This window comes from Aristolochia californica, unplaced genomic scaffold (assembly GCF_029961685.1).
Source record: "Aristolochia californica isolate CCGP_79_NKW_82.1479 unplaced genomic scaffold, dmAriCali1.0.hap1 SCAF_9, whole genome shotgun sequence".
In the NCBI taxonomy this organism is placed as follows: Eukaryota; Viridiplantae; Streptophyta; class Magnoliopsida; order Piperales; family Aristolochiaceae; genus Aristolochia; species Aristolochia californica.
In genome coordinates, this window is record NW_027182290.1 from 24,141,499 (window position 1) to 24,164,845 (window position 23,347).

The window sequence follows — 23,347 nt, forward strand, 5'->3', positions numbered from 1 at the left end:
AAACAGAAGGGTATTCAGCTCACCCTTTCCCAATGGACACCGGGCGTCTCTCCGAACCGAAGCTGCAGCAGGGAGGTGATTTCCTAACAGAGTAAATTCTGAAATCGTCGGCACTAGACGATTTGGGGATGACCTCAAATCCGAAATCGGAGGGGAACAGGAAATTCCGTAGGCGAAATTTCCACGGGACTCTGTTCTGGGGGGCTGAGAAACAGAGGTTCTTTGTCTTGGTAATGCTCCCAGCAGCGAAGCCCCAACGGGCTTCTCTTCGCTATCGGCGAAACAGGTGATTTCGTCGGCACCATAAGCAACTTTTTCGCAAGGGATCACGGTTCAAGGGAGCTGAGCAACAACGATTCACACGTTTTTGAGAGCTCTCTATCTCGGAAACTATCCAAGCGGTGAAGCCCCGACGAGCTGCGATTCGCCACCGAAAAATCAGGCTACGCCGTCGGTGCAGTGAGAGAGGAAGGAGACATCCGTCGCCCACCTTTGTCGGTGCCGTGAGGAAAGGATCCGCCGGCCGCATTGTTCGGGAGCTGCCGAAGGAAGAAGACGGGTTCAGATTAAATTTTCCTTAAGTTAGGAAAATTTAATCAGTGTCTGCACAGTACGCTGACTCTCGCGCCGGACTAGGCGGACCGAACCGAGTCAACCCAGGCCAACTCGGACCAGGTCAACTCGGGAAAAAAAATTATTTCTCTGGCTGGAGGCTCTCCAATACTGCGGTTGACACTTGCTTAGGGATGGCGCCATCGGCACAGGCTCACAAACACTACTTCCGAGCTTAAGGACAAACTCGTCTTCCAGGGGGTGTAATGTTATGCACACAATAACATCATTATTTTAGTTGTTTTTTTTAATTTACATTATTTTATTTCAGTTTTAGGTCATAGGGGTATTTTTGGAATATTTTATTTATAGGGGTATTTTTGGAATATTTTATTTATAGGGGTAGTTTTAGAATATTTATTGTAAACCCTAACAGGGTGAACCCTATTTAAGGGGTAAGAGTAATGAGAAACAAAAGCATTGAAGTATTAAGAATTAGGTTAAATCTAGCGTAAAGAGGTGAGATCTGAGGTTAGGGTTTTCCTCAAAAACCCACGTATTCTCTCATTCTCCATTGATCTTCGTCTTCCCCCATGTCTTCCTACTATCCCTACAGTAATGCCTGGAAGACCCCTTGGAATCTTCTCAAAATATGAAATGAAATATGATGAAAAAGAGAGAAACATCTAAAAGAAAAGAATTAGCATTGAAGACCAAATCCTTATGTATTGATTGTTATAGTAATAGTGAAGCTTAGGTGAAATTAGCAATATAATAACATATTTACAAAAAAAATATAGGAAGAAGAACTTTAAGAAAATAAATTGTAAGGGTGAAAAAGAGATTTTTTTTAAAGGAAAAATGTTGCTTTGAGTGTAGAAAGCAAGGGCATATAGAAACAGGTACCCAATCTCAAGCAAAAGTCACCATCTATAAGTCATGAATATACACCTCAAGAATCTAGCAATTTTTTATGGCAAAACATACAGCTAAAGATTGAATTAAATTAATAAAAAATTGATTGTAGTTTACTAACTTCAACCCATTTGGAAGGGCAGTATATTCACTCTCAGGTATCTTTGCACCTCTAAGCTGCAAGAGAAGAGTAACTTCAAATTAAAAACAACTCTTATTCTTTAAATTAACAGCACTTCATCGAATCTTAAATTATGGATAATAATTCTAAATATTACTATCTTTATGCCAAAATTATATTATGATAAAATTCTAAATATGACTTATAAAATCAAAAACCTATGGCTGACTAATGTAACAATTTTTTATTGAAATTATGGTATATGCATAAAAGGATCCTCCTTGTGGGCCCTTTTTCAATAATAGAAGGGAGAGAAGTGAAGGTGGGGCAATGTTGGGTTTAAGTTCTTAATTTCAATGTTTCATTGCATGGCTGTTAAATCACATGTGTGACACCTTCTTCCAAATTAGTCTCTTCATACTCTATCTAATGGCAAGAGAAGATAATGACACAAGAGACTCCTGCCTAACCAACCTCGTAAAGCTGCTGGAATAGAGTGATAAGCCATTCTAGACCCTCTGTCCTTCAGGCTTTTTTTGGCTGCATCATATTATAGATTAGAAGATCGATAACCTCCACTAGGATCCTTCTATCGGTGCTAGTCTAGCATGGTAGGTAATTGCACCTAGCAGGGTGCTGCAATTCCTATTGGCAACAACACATGGAAAAATTCTTACCTCTTACTCCATTGTACTCAACTCAGAAGAGAACCTAATACAAAACTTTGTAGGAAACCTATTTCTTAATGAATTAAATTTGAATTTTCACTAATGGTTTGGGTTTGTGTCCATTGACACCCTTATTGAAGTCAAACTTGGGAACCAACTCAAGCTCCCAACAGTTTGAGCTATCGCATTAAAATTTCAAATTTAAGAACCACAAAGGCAACCACAATTTACAACTCAGACTGTCATTCAATAGTCAACAACATGATTTAAAATCTGCAGTTTCAAGCCACCTATGGCAAACCACTATTGCTTCAAGCATGCTCCCACAAACCAACTTGACAACCTAATTTAAAGATGACAACTAAGGCTTCACCTATGAATGTTAAAAAGCATTGGAGAAAAGAAGCAACCCTATTGAATTCCCAAAGAATATTTCTTACTCAATCTTCTTTGTAATTAGTCTTTTCTAATTTCAAGGATCCTCCTTGTGGGCCCCTTTTCTATTATAGAAGGGAGAGAAGTGAGGGTGGGGCAATGTTGGGTTTTAAGTTGTTAATTTCAATGTTTTTTATCTTGCTTCTATAATTCATTAGGTTTATGATTTTAGTTCCCTGAGGCATCAGCAATGGTCGATGCATAATCACATAAGAAATTTCAAGGTTGATCTCATATGAAAAAAGGATAATTTATCTCTTTGCATGGCTCTAACAAGTAGTCTCAAACAAGCAATCTGATTTAGTAATTTGTTGTGCCAAGATAACCATCAAAATATCATGGGCAAACTATCAACATATTCTTAGTCCTTCAAATATTTTGCTAATCTTTGTCCTAATATGCTTGCCTGAGTTAGTATCAGCAAAATTTCTCAATTTCTTGGTCTACGAATATAATTATTATAGGCTACATAAGCTCTGCCATTGCGTCTCCAATCCTTCAATGTAGAATTTGAGTTCGAAAGGCCTTTCAAGAAACATATCACTAGAAAAATTTGAACTCTACTAAATGAAGGCGCTACACAAAGATATATATATATATATATATATATATAGATAGAGAGAGAGAGAGAGAGAGAGAGAGAGAGAGAGAGAGAGAGAGCATTAGGAGGGGAAATCTCAATAATTATTATTAGTCATTTACACTGCATTAGGTAAGTCCTATGCCCTAAAGTACGGTGCAAAGAAAGATCTCAAACTCAATCTCAATATAAAATTCTTGATAAACAATGTTGAAAGATAAGCTCAAGCCCACTCGACCAAGGAAGACCCACATATTTAAGATTATTATAAGATGAGTCACATGACCAATGAAGGCCCATAAGAAGTAGGACCCACAATGATTACCATGATCTGGCATCCTTATCACATAAGTTGGAAGATCAAGAAGGACTCACAAAAGTATCTTTATCTTAGGGTCACGACCAAAAAGAGTTTTAGTTTGAGTTATGCTTGTCTTTTATCAATATTGAGTTATTTAATTATGTTAGGACTTATCTTTAAGAGTTAGAGTTTGAGTGTAATTGGGACAAGAGTAGTTTTATTGTAATTGGACTCTATTACCTTGCTCTATTATAAATAGAGGTTCATGTACTCTGATTACAACAAGTTATTGATGTCAATGAAGTATTTCACTTTTCTATTAATTCAACAGTGTTACAATGTGGGGCCCACCATGGTGCTCGAGCTGGTGGGACCCACCATGAGGACGTAGGTCATCAAGAAAAATCCTAGAGGACTTGGGATACCAAGAAGAGTCCTCTCCCAAAGCAAGCTCGAGTACCTTGGTGGGCCCCACATTGTAGCACTTTTTTTTTTTACTAAAATTTTAAAAATGAGTTAAAAAGAGATTTCAAAACAGAGAACCTATTGCTATGCTGCCTAGAATCAACAATTTGGTAAATAGCACCATTATTTTGATCAAGTCTTGTTTTTGCTAGTCATTTTACTCACCAGTCAATAGAAATAAACCTACTCTATCAAAAGTAGCATTTCTATTAATCAAAAGGTATCAAGTAATAACAATTAACAATGCATAAATAAAAAACACATAATAATTGGCATTGAACATTGAAAAAATAAAAAATTTCTCACCCAAATCCTCTAATCCAACTTATGGCGTTTCAAATAGAATTGCCCCAAGTTTCAAAGCTACAAGACCCACAACAGGGCAATAGCATAAAAGCCTATTTTGAGGCTTAGATACCCGTTACTGTATTTTTCAATCCTGATCTTTGTGTTCTCTAATAGAGAGCCCTAAAGCAACAATTATTCTAAGTAGACAAAGAAAAATAAACTAAAAAAGCCGAATAATCTTATTGTTCTCTAATAGAGCTTTGCATAAATAAATAAATAATAAATAAATAAATAAATTGATAAGGTGCAAGTTTGACTAAGCTTGGTTTGTACCTTGCAATGGAAAGGCAACCAGACGACAACGACATCACCAAAGACAACGATGGAGACTTTGGGAGAAACTTGAAAAAATAGAATGAAAAAATGAAGAAAGGATTAGGCAGCATTGGGAATGAGTGTAACGATAAGGCTTGACGGAAGGGGAGATTAGACGATGACGAGTTGAGGCAGAAGGGAATGAGGCGAGGCGAGGCTGCATGGCTTAGGCAACAGCAAGGCAACGATGTGCGAACGGGAACGGGGCGTGCAATGGGTTGGGTGAGAAATGAGAAGAGAGGAAAAAAACGGGGAACGTGGAGCACAACCTTTCACTTTTTCTGTTGATCAAGATCAGACGACTAAAATAGCCATTTTGTATTTTTGCACAAAATCGGGTTTCGTACCTTATCATCCCTATATATAGTTATAAATTTAAAAAGCCTATATAAGTTAATTAGGTTGGTTAGGGTAAGGTTTGGTAAAACCCATTGCCAGCCAGAACCCACATGGATTTTTTACCAACTTTGTCTTAGCCTCAAGGGGTGAAGAAGAAAACCCAGACTCAAGTTTTTTAGGTTAGGTCAAGTTGGTACTTTGCTTAACCCAACCAAATGCCTACCCCTACTCCCCTTCAAAATTCTTCAAAGTCCGTAGAGAAAAGCTCAGCATCATTATTTTTTTAATTTTTATAAAAAAATACCTTATTCAATTGGTTAAAAACTGGTGGAAGTGGGTTTAGTCAAACTTATCCCACTTTATAATAAGTTCAAGTTTAATAATATTGATGTTTAAAAACATACATATAGGACTATAGACACAGTAAATAATTACACTATATTTAAAATTAAAATGATTAGTTTCTACATAATATATAGAATACATGCATATAATTGATTTATGTCTTCGTGGTTTCCCTTAATAAACTGACAACTCTTTAATCAGTATTTTCAGGCTTTCGCTCGCTGTATACTTTATCTGTGTGGTCCAGATACGGAAGGGGAATCAAGCCTCTCCATACTTGCTCTCTGCTGAACACTCTGGCTTGCTTATAAACCGACGGGCGCGTTCTCTAATCGAAGAAGTTCGATTCACTCTCCCGAGGAAAGGACATTCTAATTAGAAAACGCCCTTCCTCGAGAGAGCATAGTAATCTTTTTTCTGGTGTCGGCGCTGTTACAGAGACTTCTGTTTAAGGCATGTTTTGTAAATCTCCTTCACCTCTCATTCTTTTCTCCATATACTCTGCTGTTAATTGTGGCGATCGCCCGTCTTGGATTTAATAAACCTCTTCTATTTTTTATTATTGCTGGTAGCGGGGTTTTAGCTCATGTGGAGTTGTTAAAAACCCTATTCGATATATCCATTTTCCACATCATGCTTCTGATGATTCTCTTTTCCGTCTTTCTCTTTTATCTTTTCTAATAAAGAAAGTCATTTTAACCCTATGTCTTAATTGCTGATGTAAATTGTATATTCTAGTGTTAGATATGTTGTTTCTCTGAATTCGGATGTTTCGTTTAGTCCATTGCTTTGCATAAGAATACTTCCATTTCTGAATCCTTTGCTGCCTTTATTTGTTTGGTAAACTTGGGAAATCCTTTGGATATTGAAATTTTCTTTAGAATGGAAACGGATATAATTCGTTGAACAGCTCATTTAGCTAATTCGATGACGGAGACCAAGATCGTCAATTAGAATAATATATTTGGTGTACTGAAGAGTAGTATCACTTAGGAGTAGTTGGTATTTTTAATTAAGCTGGCCTCAAAGTTCTTTATTGAACTAACTGTAATTTACTTTATTACGCATTTTAAGGGTCTGAATCAATGTATACCTCTCTCTTGAAGTTCACCTGGTCCGTGTGCTAGTTATTTCTTACAATGAACTTCATTGTTCCATTCTGATCTGGTTGGTTGTGGTTCTGAATGTCTGAATTGGGGCATACATGTACTTCTTTTGCAATAAGTGTATCTGTGCTTAAAACCTTTTGCAATGGATATCTTGACAGCTGAACCTTCTAGGATTGTTCATTTACTGCTTCGATTTTGGCAGTGTCTTCTCTTATGATTTTTTCGTGTTTTTGTATGGATGGCCTTTTATTTACAGTGGACATAGATGTTCCATTCTGATCTGATTGATTGTGGTGCTGAATGTCTGATTGAAGATTAAATGCACTTCATTTGCAATAAGTGCATGACTGTCCTTAGCAATGAATATCTTGACAGAAGAACATGCTAGGATTAAGTCATTTACTGCTCCTATTTCTGTGGTATCTTCTTTTATAATTTTTATTTAAACGGATACCCTTTTATGGAATCATGTAGTGCAGAGTGCAAAGAATTGATGGCTAATAGTTTTAGTTGCAATCTCTTGTGGTTGGTGATTCTTTTCCATTGGATATTAACTCTTGATATATTTTTCCCTATTAGTATAGTTAAGAGTTAAAAAGGAAATTACTGTGTGAATTGAGCCTTTGTCTCAATGGCCATATGGGGGTTTTTTAGTGTGACGTCTTCGGTTCAAGTCTCACTGAGGAAAAGGATTGTTGTGTGTATGTGTAATCAATATTCAAATAAGAAATTACCGTGAAGTCATCTGTTTATAGAAGCATAGAAATCTAGTTGTCTATTCTCATCTAGTTTTGTTCTGTAAAATCCATGTAAAAATAGAAGGTCTAGTCTCATTAATGATTGTTGTGCATGAGATGCAAGAGGGATAGGTGCAGGAGTGTACTGTTTGTTCTGCTTTTTTGCCATATTATTGCTTTGGAACATTTACCATGTTCGGTTGAGAAGTGGAAAAGAACGTAAACACAGTGCCGGATAACAACCTAGTGTTTCTCACTAGGTATTAAGCATCTGGTGTTCTGCTGTTGTAATTTATGTAAAGTAAATATTCTCATTGTCATTGGTGCCTTATCCTAATCATGTTGTTGTTAGCTTTGTGCATCATTCTCTTCCACTCAGTGCAATCATTAGCTAATCACAATCTTTGGTTGGTCTTCTTCAACTCTTTCCTCAGTTCTCTGTTCAGGTCATTTTTGGCACTCTTCCTTGTCTTGCTGGTCCATCAACTAACATTGATAAGACCCTTCCTATCAGGCCGTCACTGAACATCTCAAATGATTGTATCTTACTTTCATGCATATTTGTGCTACTTGTAATGCTTTCTAATATGACATTTTATGTTTCGTAGTTTTGCTATATTTCTTTACTGTTCTCATTTTTGGCGCCCTCATCTTCTGTGGATATTGTGTTTTTATTGATTTTTTACGTTTGAAAATTTGAATGTTATTATGGTAACTGGGTTTTCTGCCCTCCTTTCCACTATCTGTCTGTTTCCCTGATTATTTTACGGCGAATTAGCATGAAAACGTTTTAGATCATTTGAGTTTCGCTACTGAATTAATGAAGGTATTACTTGATAATATTTCACTTTTGTGCAATTAATGCATGTAATCATTCAAAAAATATAAATATTGCTTTCAATATTCTGTTCATATTTCTTGCTCACATAGGAATTCCACCATTGTGAGTCACTTGCAGGTGTTGAAGTTTTTTCAGAAGCCATGGCAACCAATGGTCCAGATGAAGTAATTATTTCTGGGTCTAACGAAGCTGAGTGTTCAGAGACCATGGTTGAAATAAAGATAAAAACTTTAGATTCCCAAACATTCACCTTAAGAGTGAATAAATGTGTGAGTGTTTAAAACTTCTGTTATTTTTCTTAGTAACTTCATTTACATATATATATTTGGATACACCTGTTACTAAAAGTTCTTAGCCTCTTTTAGTCTTTTATTCTTTTTCATTCTTATTTCCATTCAGGTGCCAGTTCCTGCTTTAAAGCAACAAATAGCAACTGTCACAGGTGTCTTATCAGAACAACAACGCCTAATCTGCCGGGGGAAAGTTTTAAAGGATGATCAACTTCTATCAGCATACCGTATCCTTTTTTACCAATTTGAGTTATACTGGCTTGCCCCAAGTTGTGCATCTGTCTAATTTGCTTCTTATGGTTTCCAGTAAAGTTGGTGGACATAAAATCCTTTACTTGACTGGGTGCAGTATAATCTTTTCATATTGATATTGGTTGTCTTTGTATTCTAATGTGCTTATATTTTTGTGCATTATCATTCTCAAAGAATTTTTTTTTTTTTGCTATTCTGATTTACTTGAACTGCATGAGCATCATTTTTAATCTATTGCCTTGAGAATATGAAATCTCTTTGTAGTGAGTAATGAGTAATGAGAATTCTCTCTTCTGTATGTGATGCTGATTTCATCTAATACGGTCTGATGAGCAAGGTAGTGACGAGAACTAGTATGCTAGAATCTCTAGAAATTGATAGTGTTGCTTCTGATTTGGTAACCAAAATTTTTCATCTTCTAAAACAATATGAATGATCCAATAGATATGCTGCATTTTCTTTTGTTGTAGCTATAACCAGGATAAATCAGAATTGTAGCTATGAAATTCTCACTGTTTTTTAAAAGAAAAAGACTAGATTTTGTCTTCTCTAGAAGGATGCTATTCATTCATGCAATATAATTCATTTTACTCTCTTTGTAAACTTGAACGAGTGGTCCCATGCAAAATAGCAAACCTTGTCTATCTATGTTAACAATCTGCAGATGCAGATGTAAGTGGCTCGACATTTTTATTATACCCCTGTGGTCTTGAAGAAAAAAAAGTTGTTGTGTGAAACTTCTCTATTTTCTTGTGAGCCCAAATGTCTGACGAGGCTTGCAAACCTGGGATCATTATCAACCTGTTCAAGCTATGACATTTCAGACGGTCAGAATTGTTTGAACTTCTGGACTTGACTATCCATTTGAGTGTGGCTTTGGATTGTTCAGTGTAATTATTCTAGTTGGTGCTACCTTGTTTTTCTCATTGTGCTTTTGTATTTTATTATCTGTTCAAAGGTTAATATGGAAATTAATGGTTATTATACGCATATAAATAGCATTTAATTTTCCTTGCATTCTTTAAGTCTATTTGATGCTGCCAAATTTTACTGTATCTTGTTCTTATAGCACCTTTAAGGATCCATGTTAGCCTTAAAGATTAGGTTGAAAGAAATTGCTAGTTTTGCTTTCACTTGTATTTATGTTACATTGCATATATGCAGCAATTTATTCTGACTCTTTATTATTCTTTTAATTGAAATTTCATTTACTTATTTGTAGAAATTTTATGTTCTTACTTAATTTGAGTTAGATGTGGAGGATGGTCACACACTGCATTTAGTTGTTAGGCAACCACTTCAGTCATCTTCGCCACCAGGCATTTCAGGATTGGAAAGTGCACCAGGTAATCTAGATCAAACCCTAAGGAATCTGTTTATTGTGATCAATTTTTTAACTCTTCATGGATGCCTGCTTGTGTGATATTGGAAAAAATTCGAGTGAGCATTGATGTTTGAGGTCAGCAGGTTGTGACATTGTGCACTGAGGTTCTAATTTTCTTGTGTGAGTTGCATAATCTTTGCCCATTGATAGAAGAATTCGTATCCTTCATTTTTTGAAATAGGCAAAATTTTGTATTAGGAATCAAGAAAGGAAAAACAAAAGGGCAAAAGAGCCCAGCAACAAAAAATAGAAAAATTACAATACATCCCCAATAGGACAGCCATTTCAGTTTGGGAATGACCCATCCTAGCTTACCAATCTTCCGCAATATTGGCTTCATGAAGAATGTGAACTCACTATCTTCATTGAGTCCACAATATCTTCGATTTGGGTAAGCTCCCTATCAAACCTCCAAGCAAAAATATGTTGTCTTTCCTTACCAACGAGATAACAGTTTTAGAGTCTCTCGACTATAATTGGTTCATTAAAGAACCTCTCATAAATTATGAACCCCTTCAAAAAGGTATGTGATGAAAAAGGGGATATGAATGTGTAAAATCTGAGTTATAGAAGACTAATCTACTCACTTGCAATTAATATACGTGAAAGAAATCAAAGAGAAAAAGAAAGAGCGAATAGAAGAGATCTTTTATTCCTTGTGAGTTTCTAAGAGAAGAAAGAGTGCAGAATTTTTGCTCTCTTGCATGAGCTCACTTTTAGAGGTTTGAGGTTTTCTACAATAAAACCAAAATTCCAAGAATATTGCTAATGAGCTAAACGAGATCAATACAAAAGAATGCATATCTAACTCCAAGCCATAAGACATCGCTCCATATTCTAGTCAAATGGTCATAGTAAAAAATAATTTTCGCTCAATTTTACAGGCGGAAAAGTAGCCCTACTGTGGGGCACAGAGTCTACCCATTTTCTCAGGGTAGCTAAAAAAACACCTTTTGGATGAATAATAGACTTGACTCACGCTGGGTGTTGGGCACACTTCTATCCTTTGTAGGTAGTGGGTCTATAAGCATTGCTCAGAAGTGTAATAATAAACTCCTCCATCACGGTGTCCCTTCATAGGGTACCGACTCTCAAATGGTAGGATTAAAAATGCCAAATAAGGGGGTAAATGGTAATCACTAGAAGATAATAGTCTGGGGCCACCATGTGCTTTCTTCTTCATCGAAGTAACTAATGATGACAACAGTCAACAACCGAGGAGTCTTTAATAATAATGTCTCAGGGAAAGAGACAATCGCAGTAGCGGTAATGAGGCAATGTACCAAATAGGCAGAGTTATATATTAGGGAATAACCAGTAGATAGTAAAAGTCTATAAGAGCAATAAAGACACATAAAATAATCTGTAGCAAGTCTATCATTGAATAATGTTGAATTTATGGAAAAGAGAAAAACTTCATTAACTTGATGTAATCTGAGTACATAAACCCCTATTTATAATAGAGGAAAGTAGTAGAGTCCAATTATAATTAAACTACCCTTGTCCCAATTACACCCAAACTCTAACACTTAAAGATGAGTCCTAGCATAATTAAATAACTCAACATAAATTGAAGACTAACATAACTAAAACACCTTTAAACTGAGACTCTTTTGTGAGACCTTCTGTGAGAGTCCTACAAGAGCTTTCCATATCTTCTCTTTGACACTCTCCTTCAAGCTGGGAGGTAATGACAATGATCCCAACTTGAACCAAATAACATAAATGTAGTAATAATCTCCTTCATCACGGTGTCCCAACACAGAGCACCGACTCTCAAATGTAGAAATGGTTGATAAAACATAAGTCAAAACCAAACTCGGATTTCGAACAAATATAGTGATAATAATCACTAAAGTGGGTAATGCTTGTCATTCACAAGGCGACGATAAAAGACCCACGGTACCAATAAAAAGTCTCAATGGACTTAAAACACCCATATATATAAAAGGGACCAACCAAAGCAATGCTTCAAAAGGGTTTGGCCAAAGGGGCAAATGAGAATCAAATAAAGGACGGTTGGAGTAAGTCTGCCAAATAACTATAACACGATAATGGGAATCAAAGGAAGATAAGATGATGGGGCTACAATGTTCTTTATTCAAATCTTTATCAGAATAACCAATGCTGATAATAGTCAGCAACCGAGGAGTCATCCATAATAATGTCTTAGTCAAAGAGAATAGCAACAACGGATATGGGCCAATACCCAAATAACACGTATCAAATAATGAAAGTTTTAATAAGGACATGTGAAATAATTTGCTGCGAGTCCATCACTGAGTGAGGAAGCTTTAATATTTCTGATATCAATATCTCCAAAAATATAGCTTAGAATCACAAATGGTTTGTTGATCAAGAAGCTAGACTCAAATATCTTTAATTTGATATCAAATTTGACATAAAAATATTCATTCTTGAATCATTTTTGATATCTTGGTTCTCTTTATTCTGTATCAAGACCCTAGCCAACTCCAATGCGAATATCTCCTTAAGTATAGAGCATATTGACCTGAAATTTTCTCCTTCTGAAACTAGACTTCAATACCTTTCATCTAGGTATAATTTTTTTTTCATAAAATATACTTTTTTGAGAAAAAGAATCTGATAGATTTCGGAATCTATAATCTGGCCGAACTAAGTACTCTTTCTTCTTTGGCTAACAACCATATTGACTCTTCCAAGATCGATATCTCCATTTAGAAAATTCAGATTGAAAATTGGTTGAATAAGTAAGAAAATAGACTTACAGATCTGTCTTTTAATATGTAATACTCTCTGTATAGTCTTTTTCTTGATGGCATAAGCTGACTCGAAAGTTAAAGCTCTCTGTTGCTGCCCGAACCTCTTGCAATCTGACCTTTTTTGCTTCAAATATCAATTTCTCTTTGTAGAAAACTCCGATTGCCGAAACTCATTTTTCGTTGGAAAGTAGACTCAAATATCTTTTCGTCAATATATAATATGCAATATGAAAAATTCAGTATAAAGGTGAAAACACAAAGCTGACAATGGGTATAGGGACTAAAAAGAGAGAAAAAAGATAAATACGAACCTACACTGCTAGAGATAATAGATCAGAAAAGGATCACATTATCTCTGTGGGTTGACCGAGTCAACTCTCAAAACCTGCTTTGATACCATGTTGAATTTATAGAAAGGAGAAAAACTTCATTGACTTGATATAATCTGAGTACGTGAACCTTTATTTATAATAAAGGAAAGTAGTAGAGTCCAATTACAATTAAACTACCCTTATCCCCATAACCCCAAACTCTAATTTTTAAAGATAAATCCTAGCATAATTAAATAACTCAACATAAATAGAAGACTAACATAACTAAAACACCTTTCAACTGACTCTTCTGTGAGAGCCTTGTAAGGGCCTCCCATATCTTCTCTTTAACAAATAAGGAAGCTATGCACCAAGTAATAAGCTGAGGATAATCCAGGGTAATAATCAAGCTGGAGTCAAGCCGGTAGCAGATAGCAGATAGTAGCTTTTATAGTGAGTGAGTCAAGCCAAGTAATAGACTGCCAATAATAAGTTGAACCAAGTGTTGTAATCAATAAATCAAATAATCTCCAATGTGTTCATTTTTCATACTTCTCCTTCTATTCTACCCCTCAAGCAGCTTGAAGTCCACAAATATTTTGCAAGCTCAAGTGCTAATCCATCTACTGTATGATCAAGTAAAAGAAAGCTCAAATATTGTAAACCAAGTAACTCAAGCCAAGCCAAATATTTCAATATTTTTTTGCCTTAATTTTTTAGGCAAGGATACCAAATCAAATTCTTTGTAATCTTTTAAAATACCAACAAAATCTCACAAAATTTCAATTGGTGCCAACTTAGCAATCAAAGAAGACGCCTTTCCTTGCCCTTTTTTTTCTTGAAATCTTTAGGCAAGCAATCTTTGACAAATAAATCAAGGAAAGTTTCTAAAATAAAGATGATCTTCTAAATATTCTTTTCAGATATTGTTAGTTAACAAATAAAATTTTTCCAAGGGTAGATAATGAGATACTTTCCTGATATTGTTGATCAATAACAACTCAAAAAGTTAAGCAAAACATTTGGCTTAAATTCGAATCTTCTCATGCAACAACATACCAGCATGACCTTTGATTCTTCCAATGCGAATATCTTCTTAAATATAGATAAGATTGACATGAAATTTTCTCCTTCTAAAACTAGACTTAAATACCTTTCAACCAAGTATAACTTTTATTCATAAAATATATTATTTTTTAGATAAATAATCTAATAGATTTCGGAATCTATAATCTGGCCGAACTAAGTACTCTTTCTTCTTTGGCAAGCATAGCCATTAACTCTTCCAAGATTGATATATCCATCTAAAGTTGAATAGGTAAGAAAATAAACTTATAGATCTTTCTTTTGATATATAATTCTCCATATAAAGTCTTGTTCTTGATGGTATAAAACGGCTTGAAAGTTGAAGTTTTTTGCTATTGCACGAAACTTTTCTGCTGCTTCAGATGTCGATTTCTCTATCTAGAAAAATTTGATTTCAACGATTCTTTTTGAGTTGTAAACTAGACTCAAATATCTTTCCAACGTGATATAATTTGCTATATGAAAAATACGGCAAAAGTGAAACATCCTATGAAATATAGAAATTGAGAAATAAGGCTGAAGGAAAAACGAGGAACTCCTTTTTTCCCCTTTTCTTCTTCTTCTTCTTCTTCTTCCCCCCTTCTCTATCTTCTTCTCCTTTTACATCTCAAATCATTGCTCGCTCTGATACCATGTTGAAACTTAGGATTCCATGATGTATAATCATAGTAGAAGAGGATTAAGGGGTGAGAAAAAAGAAGAGGAGAGAAGGTTTTAAGAGGAGAAGAGGAAGAGTACGAATTTGGAGAAAAGACGAGGAAGATTAGGGTAATGGACTTGTCCAAACATCCTCCCCCTTAAATTGTATTTATAGATATCAAAAGTACTAATATTTCAAAAATACCCTTCACCCTAGTAAGAATGAATAAGAGACATAAATCATAAACTAATTACATCAGTGCCATCTTTATTAGATGACTCTTTATTTACCATCATGCCACCATTGTGTGGGCTTGTGGGCCTTCTCTTTGGTCTGTGGGCTTGGGCCCATCTTCCACACACTTAGATATGTGGGCTTGGGCCCATCTTCTACACACTTAGATATGTGGGCCTTCCTTCTCGTGTGGGTTTGGGCCCATTTTCCAACACTTATTACAAGATTTTGGCTTCGCCTTCACTTTCTGCTAGTTGTTCCAAGGTCTCCTATGTTTTGAATTGTAATGCTCCTTATATTCTTCATTTTATCTAGTATGCTGCCTATGGGAAGATTGGACCTATGACGAACTAATTGAAAGAGGTCAAGTAGTGTTGGCTAGTTTGTGTTAAGTTGTGTGGAGAGGTGGAAGAATGGCACCACATCTTCTACTGCATTGCTTGTTCTGTCGACATGTTTGGCATTCTGTTTTCAGGAGTCGAGATGACCGGTGTTGTTTTCCCACAGATTGCTGGTTTTATCACTCAGTTTACTACATGCACATTCTCAATTGAAGGCAGGAAGTTGTTACAACTGTATTTTGGCATCTGTGGACGGAGAGCAATGCCTGTACTTTTAAGGACTTCCATACTTGGTGGGAGCTGTTATTGAGCAAGTTATTCACTCAATACTTACCTGGGCTTATGGCTATGGCTTGGTTGCTCATTATCCCAGTTCAGTTATTCGAAGGAACTGGTCATATTTGATATTTGTTAAGTTGTGGAGCCTAATCAACACCCTACACTGAGTCGGTACGCTTTCACTCTTGTAAAGCGGTTGCCCTAATTTTCTCTTTATAATTTGGGGGGCGCCGCTATTAGGGTTTTATGGTTATCATCTGAGGAGCATCAGTTGTGGGCGAGAGGGGTTAGAGAAAAACAACACCTGTAAGTATGTGCGATCTCTCTTGTAAACTATTTTTCATCTTCATAGTGGATTATTGCAGCGGCGGAAGACAGGACGTAGTTTCACCTTGAGGCATACCTGTAGAAATCTTGTTGTTTGTTTTTTTATGCTTGCTTTTCCTTTCTTCTGCGATTATTATTATTTCTCTCATTAGTTTGGAATTAGGGCGTCTAATTCCTAACAAGTGGATCAGAGCTTTGGTTCGTGATTGAGAGCAATGGTTGGCAGAGAAGGATCTGCACTTGGAATTAACAAGTTCGATGGTATGGATTTTGCGTTCTGGAGGATGCAGATCGAAGACTATCTATACAGTAAAAAGACGCACTCACCACTTCTAGATATAATACCAGAAGGGATGAAAATGATGAGTGGAATCTCCTTGATAGACAGGTGTTGGGAGTGGTCCGGTTAACATTGTCGAAGAACGTTGCTCATCATGTGGTGTCGGAGGAAACCACAACGGGGATGATGAAGATTCTGTTAGATATGTACGAGAAGCCTTCTGCAAATGATAAGGTACATCTTATTAAAAAACTCTTCAATTTAAAGATGACAGAAAATACATCAGTGACATGATATTTGAATGAGTTTAGCACGATGTCAATCAACTGACCTCCATTCAAATTAAATTTGATGATGATGTTCGTGCTTTAATTCTTTTGGCGTCTCTGCCAAATTGTTGGGAGCCTATGAGGGCTGTGGTCAACAACTCTGTAGGCAACGCGAAGTTGATTTTTAATGATGGTTGGGATACCATTCTTGTGGAGGAAGTTCGTAGAAAGGACTCCGAAGAATTGTCGACATCTAATTTTGCCCTAAGTGTCCATACTAGGGGCAGGCACTTCGAGATGAATTTCAACAAGGGCAATGGTAGAGGGAAGTCAAGGAATGGTAGAAGCAAGTCCAAATTCGGAAGGAATGTGGAATGCTAGAATTGTGGCAAGTCTGATCACCTAAAGAAGAACTACAGAGCTCCGAAGAAGGATGAAAAGAAAAGCGATGTTATAAATGCGGTGATTGAAGAGGTACAAGATGCTTTACTCTTGTCGGTTGATGACTCTTGGGTGTTAGATTCAGAAGCTTCTTTTCTCACCATTGCTTATCGTGAGATCATGGAGAATTATGTTGCTAGAGATCATGGGAAGGTGTATCTTGTTGATGGAGAACTTTTGGATATTGTCGGTATTGGTAATGTTAGTTTGAAAATGTCAAACGGGTCAATGTGGAAAATTCGCAAGGTGAGACATGTACCAAAATGATGCGTAATCTGATCTCAATAGGGCAGCTTGATGATGAAGGTCATAATGTGACTTTTAATGGTGCTGCCTGGAAAGTCACTAACGGAGCCATGGTTGTTGCATGAGGAGTTAAAACTGGAACTTTGTACATCACTTCCAATTGCAGAGACACGGTTGCAGTTGCTGATGCTGTTACTGATTCTTATTTGTGGTATTATAGGCTTGGTCACATGAGCGAGAAGGAAATGAAAGTGCTTTAGTCCAAAGGGAAGCTACCAAGGTTGAAAACTGTAAACAATAGTTTGTGTGAAGGTTGTATTTTTGGCAAGTAGAAAAGGGTTAGCTTTTCTAAGGCTAGAAAGGAGCAAAAGACAGCAAAATGGAGTTGGTTCACATAGATGTGTAGGGGCCTTCAATTGTTACCTCCCTTGGTGGTTCTAATTACTATGTGACATTTATTGATGATGCAAGCAGAAAATTATGGGTTTATTTCCTGAAAAAGAAATCTGATGTCTTTGATACATTCAAGAGATAGAGAGCAATGGTTGAGAATGAGACAAATTTGAAGGTGAAGTGCTTGCAGTCAGATAATAGGGAAAATACATAGATGATGATTTCAATCGATATTGTGCTGATAATGGAATCAAGATGAAGAAGACCATTCTTGGAAAACCTTAACATAATGGTGTAGTTGAGAGGATGAACATAGCCTTGAACGAGCATGAGATTACATACAGGATTGCCAAAGATGTTCTGGTCTGAGGCTATTAGCAATGCTGCATATTTGATCAACAAAGGTCCCTCAACACCATTGGATTGCAAAATACCAGAAGAGGTCTGGAGCGGCAAAGAGGTAAATCTTTATTTCTTGAAAGGTTTTGGTTGTCTCTTATATTCACATTGATTATGCTATTAGAAGTAAACTTGATGCTAAATCTAAGATATGTTTCTTTATTGGCTATGGTGGTACCGAGTTTGGTTATCGCTTCTGGGATGACCGAAGTTGTAAGGTAATCAGGAGCAAGGACGTGATATTCAATGAAGGTACCATGTATTAAGAAAGGTTGAGAACAAAGTCTGAGAGCACAAGTGATAAAGCCAAGAATTTTGAAGTGATCCAGTTGAGAGATCTTCCAGTTATTGAGATGGAGAATATTGCTCAGGAAGACCAGGAAAACATACCTCCAAAAGTAAATCAGAACATTCCTGTGATTGAACTCAGGAGATCTGCCAGAACTAGCATGCCACCATAGAGGTACTCCTCTGCACTGAATTATATTTTGTTGACTGATAAAGGTGAACCAGAGAGTTATGAGGAAGCCGTGCAAGTTGATGAATCAACCAAGTGGGAGTTGGCCATGCGGGATGAGATGGATTCACTGTTATCCAGTCAGACATGGCAGTTGACTGAGTTACCAAAAGGGAAGAAGGCCTTGCATAATAAATGGGTGTACCGAATAAAAGACGAACATGATGACAGCAAGCGGTACAAGGCAAGATTGATGGTAAAAGGCTTTCAACAAAAAGAATGCATTGACTATACTGAGATTTTTTCTCCTGTAGTGAAATTGACTACTATTAGAACAATGCTTGGACTAGTGGCAAATAAAGACTTGCACTTAGCTAGTTGGATGTAAAAACCGCCTTTCTTCATGGTGATTTGGAGGAAAAAATTTACATGATGCAGCCACAGTGTTTCAAAGCACAGGGAAAGGAGAAAATGGTGTGCAAACTTCAAAAGAGTTTTAATGGTCTTACACAGGCTCCAAGACAATGGTATAAGAAGTTTGATACCTTTATGAGTAGTAATGATTTCTTGAGGTGCCAAGAGGATCATTGCTGTTATATGAAGAAGCTTGATGACTCCTACGTCATTCTACTGCTATTTGTTGATGACATGTTGATAGCAGGTGCTTACAAATAGGAAGTATATAAGTTGTAAAGGGAGTTGTCTAAGAAATTTGCAATGAAGGATTTGTGTTGCAAAACAAATCCTTGGGATAATGATTACTAGGGATGTTGATGTCTTGAAACTGTCACAAAGAATATGTGAAGAAGGTGTTGAGTAGATTCAACATGAATGATGCAAAACCAGTGAGTACTCCTTTGGCTAGTCACTTTAGGCTATCTAAGGAGCAGTCGCCTTCTACAAAGCAGGAGTGAGCCCACATGGCCAATGTGCCTTATGCTTCTGCCATTGGTAGTCTCATATATGCTATGGTATGCACTAGACCAGACATAGCTCATGCAGTGGAAGTTGTGAGTAGATATATGAGTAATCCGATAAACATCATTGGGAAACAGTGAAGTGAATTTTTCACGTATTTGAGAGGCACTACAGACTCAACCTTATGTTTTAGAAAGTTAGACTTGGGATTACAGGGTTATGTAGATGTTGACATGGTTGGAGACATTGATGACAGAAAAAGTACCACTGGATATATATATACATTGGGTGGTACAACAGTTAGTTGGGTTTCTATGTTGTAGAAGATAGTTGCTCTTTCCACTATTGAGGCAGAATACGTCGTCGTGACTGAAACTAGCAAAAAAAAGGGTATGGTTGCAATCTTTCTGGGAAGAATTAGGTCTCAAACATGGGAAAAATGTGTTATATTGTGACAATCAGAGTGCTATTCATTTAGAAAAGAACCCTATTTATAATGTCAGAACAAAGCAACAACATGGAGTCTTCACCAAAAAATGAGAGCATGAGAGAGGCGATTTGTGTGATTTCGGAGAGAAATTAACGTTACGCGTAACGTGCGCCGTTAGCTTTGAATGTGCTAACGTGTGCCGCTTTTTGAAAATGAGCCGAGATCTTTTGCTGATCACTGTCCCCGCCGCTGGTGATCGGAACCCTCAACGGCAGACTTCTGGCAATGATGCCGACTCCTTCTCCGACTCCAATAGATGGAAAGAGGTTGACCTTCCGAGAAGACGCAGAAATTCCGAACTAGAAAAAACTTGAATCTTCTCTTCGACGAGCCAACGGAACCTCCTACGGAAGATTTCGAAGCCAGCTGGAAGACGATCTCCCAGTGAAAGAATAGGAACCTCCCTTTTTGTTCTAGCTACGGAAAAAATAGAGTTACAGTGGAGAAAGTCGCCCGGAGCTCCGGACAGGTGATTCACATCTTCTCTGCCGTCGGATCGAAGATGCCCTTCATCTATGTTCTGATGGAAGCCGCTTCAAGCTTCGTCCTTCAGTTCCAACGAGTCACGAATGAAGCTATCCGAACCCGTGAACTTTTGGACACGGGATTCGATTTTCTTCCTGTCAGTGAGCTCCTTTCGGGGACAAAGAGAGTGTCGTGTCGTCCATTGGCGTGGCTCAACAGTGCTTGCCAAGATCTACATTCCCGAGGCTACCAACTCGGGATTTGGCTGGAAGGTGTTTGAAGAAGCCATTCGGAGCCTCTCTCCGGCGCAGACTTCAGCAGGGGGAGCCCCCAAATCCAGTGGCGCCACCCGAGCCTTCTCCCCCCCCCCCCCCCCCCCCCCCCCCCTCCCTTATATCCAAGCCCCATCACCGACAAAACACTCCTATGAGCCCATTTCTCCCCCTCACCAGCCCTCCCCTTCCTTCGAAATTACCTAACCCCCCTAACCCAGCCATTCAGAACCTCTTTTCAGAACACTATGTTCCTACACACCTTCTTCCTTCAGAAAAATCCAAAACCATCCAAATCCCTCCCAACTTGCTCTATAAAGGGCAACAATCTCTAACCCGCTCTATCCTAGTCCACACATTCTCCAGTATCGTCAAATCCAGCATGCTTCAATGGCTGACTGATGAGCTTCACCTCCCCTACACCCAGAATTTCCTACCTCAACCCCCATTCTTGGCTTGTTCACTTTGAAACCCAACAAGAGTCTTCTGTGGCCCTTGCTCTCACACCCCGTACCCCTTTGGGCATCATAGGGATATCAGAATGGCTTCCCTCGACTCCTTGTAGTCAATTTGGGCAATGGGCTACAGTCACCGGCCTCCCTGCGGAACTATGACACAATGAGGTCTTCACGAGCATCATCTCGGAGTTTGGTGACATAATCGCTCTGGACCCCCTTACTGAGCACTGGCATCGTCTTGATGAGGTCCGGATCTTCATCAATCCTATTCATCCTTGCGAAGGATGCTACTTCCGATGCATTATGGTGGATAATACCCGATTCTGGATTCGTATTGAGTTGGTAGATATGCAAGATTTCATAAATGTGACCTCGAGTCCTACAAATAAATCCAGAGATTCTCCGCAACTTGTCCACACATTGAGAGCAGCAACCCCAACCTCTTTTCCCCAAAAGATGCATCTTGAACCAGCCAGTCTTACAGTTGGCGATGACTCTATTCCAGTTGCCTCCTTGGTTGTCCCTCCCTCCAGCCTGCCATACCATCCACCCACCAGTCCATCTCAACCCACCACAAATGTTATCCCTGATAGAATCTATTCCACTCCCCAGATACCTACAAATGCCATTCACCTTACACGCCCCAGATACCTACAAGCCCCGCATGCCTCCCTATAACTCCATCCCACAGTCCTCACACCACTCAAATAATGAACTCTCCCCCTCCACCACCTTCGAGATATTCCCACCCCAAAATTCCTCCTCCTCCCCTTCCACCTACAAGCGCCGGAATAGAGGTTATCCGAGACAGCTTCTCCAAGATGGTCCCAGTGCTACTTCTAGATACCCCTGGAATCTAGAGATAGGGGATTTCATCCTTCCAGAGACGGGTGAAAGAGCTCAAAAGTATGTGGCTGCTCTTCAGATAGAACAACAAAAATTCTACCCAGAAACCTGGCCCACAGATAGTGGAACTTGCCAAGGTGATGGGCACTGTCTACACGGAGCTCCTCAAGGGAGATAACCACTTGTCTGAGAAGTCCAAGAAGAAGACTAGTGATCAATGATCATTATCTCTTGGAATATTCGAGGAATTGGATCCATGCGTCACCGTGCTGCAATTCGGGACCTCCTTGCCTCTACCAAGGCAAATGTTGCTAATCTTTCAAGAAATCAAAGTGGCTTCTCTGCCCCTTGGTCATATCCGTGAGCTGTGGCCTCACAAGAAGCCTAGATGGATTTCTGTGGATGCGATTGGATCGGCTGGCGGCATTCTGATTGTGTGGGACACTAATACCATTGAAGTGATTGATCGTTGATGTGGCACTTACTCCATTGGCATCAAATTGAGAGACAAAGGATTGGGGAACATTTGGTGCCTTGTGGGTGTGTATGGTCCTACTAGACACCATGAGAGACATCTCTTCTGGGATGACCTTGTGAGGACTTGTCAGAGGTGGCCCATTCCTTTGATGCTTGCGGGAGATTTCAATGTTACCCGCTTCTGCCACGAGAATTCCCCGCCCTCCTGGAGAATCACTACTTCCATGAGGCTATTTGCAGACTTTATTGGCAGTTGGGATCTTGATAAGGTTACCATATCTGGGAAGACCTTCACTTACGCAAAGGGCAGACAGCCCCCTGTCCTCTCCAAGCTTGACCGCTTCTTAGCCAACAACGACTGGCTTCAGTTATATAGCAATGTTACAGGCAAAGTCCTCAATTGGGTTGTTTCTGACCATTGGCCGATTATGGTAGATACCCACTTCGGCAGTTGGCCACCCCCCCTTTCAAGTTCAACAATGCTTGGAGAGCGAACCCCTCTTTTGACTCCTCTATCCAGTCCTTCTGGGAGAGGATGGTCGTGACGGGCCCGATCGGGTGGAATTTCCCAGCCAAACTCAAGATGCTAAAGCCGTTGTTGGGATCATGGGCCTCTGCAAGAAAGGCCTCTTCCTCAGCCGAGAGAGCCGCCGTCCTTTCTCATATTTTCACTTTTGATTCTGAAGAGGAATCTAGAAGCCTCTCTTCCTCATAAGTAACTCAGAGATACGCCCTTCAAGGGCAAATGCAGTCCTTCGCTCATAGTGAGCTCGTGCACTGGAAGCAGCGTGAAAGATTTAAATGGCTCGTTGAGGGGGATGCCAATGCTAAATTCTTCCATGCAGTCGCCTCTGCTCGGAGAAGAGCCAACCGCATCACCGCGCTCAGCGTCAATGGTGAGAGTACCTCGGATCGATCCCTTATTTCAGACTCACTGGTGAAATTTTTTGTAGAATTATACTCTGATGGTCAGCTAG

At 38.4% G+C, this 23,347-nt stretch overlaps 1 protein-coding gene across 2 annotated transcripts in view; it reads left to right on the top strand.

Moving 5' to 3' along the window:
• Window positions 1–5,646: 5,646 nt before the first annotated feature.
• LOC137942225 (ubiquitin-like domain-containing protein CIP73) overlaps window positions 5,647–23,347 on the top strand; it is a 59,297-nt gene continuing 41,596 nt past the window's right edge. For both annotated transcript variants that reach the window (XM_068787929.1, XM_068787930.1), the window contains exons 1-4: window positions 5,647–5,837; window positions 8,189–8,340; window positions 8,471–8,588; window positions 9,867–9,959. In XM_068787929.1, the coding sequence (XP_068644030.1) occupies window positions 8,212–8,340; window positions 8,471–8,588; window positions 9,867–9,959 (340 nt within the window). In that variant the 5' untranslated portion in view covers window positions 5,647–5,837; window positions 8,189–8,211. The remainder of the gene's footprint in view (window positions 5,838–8,188; window positions 8,341–8,470; window positions 8,589–9,866; window positions 9,960–23,347) is intronic.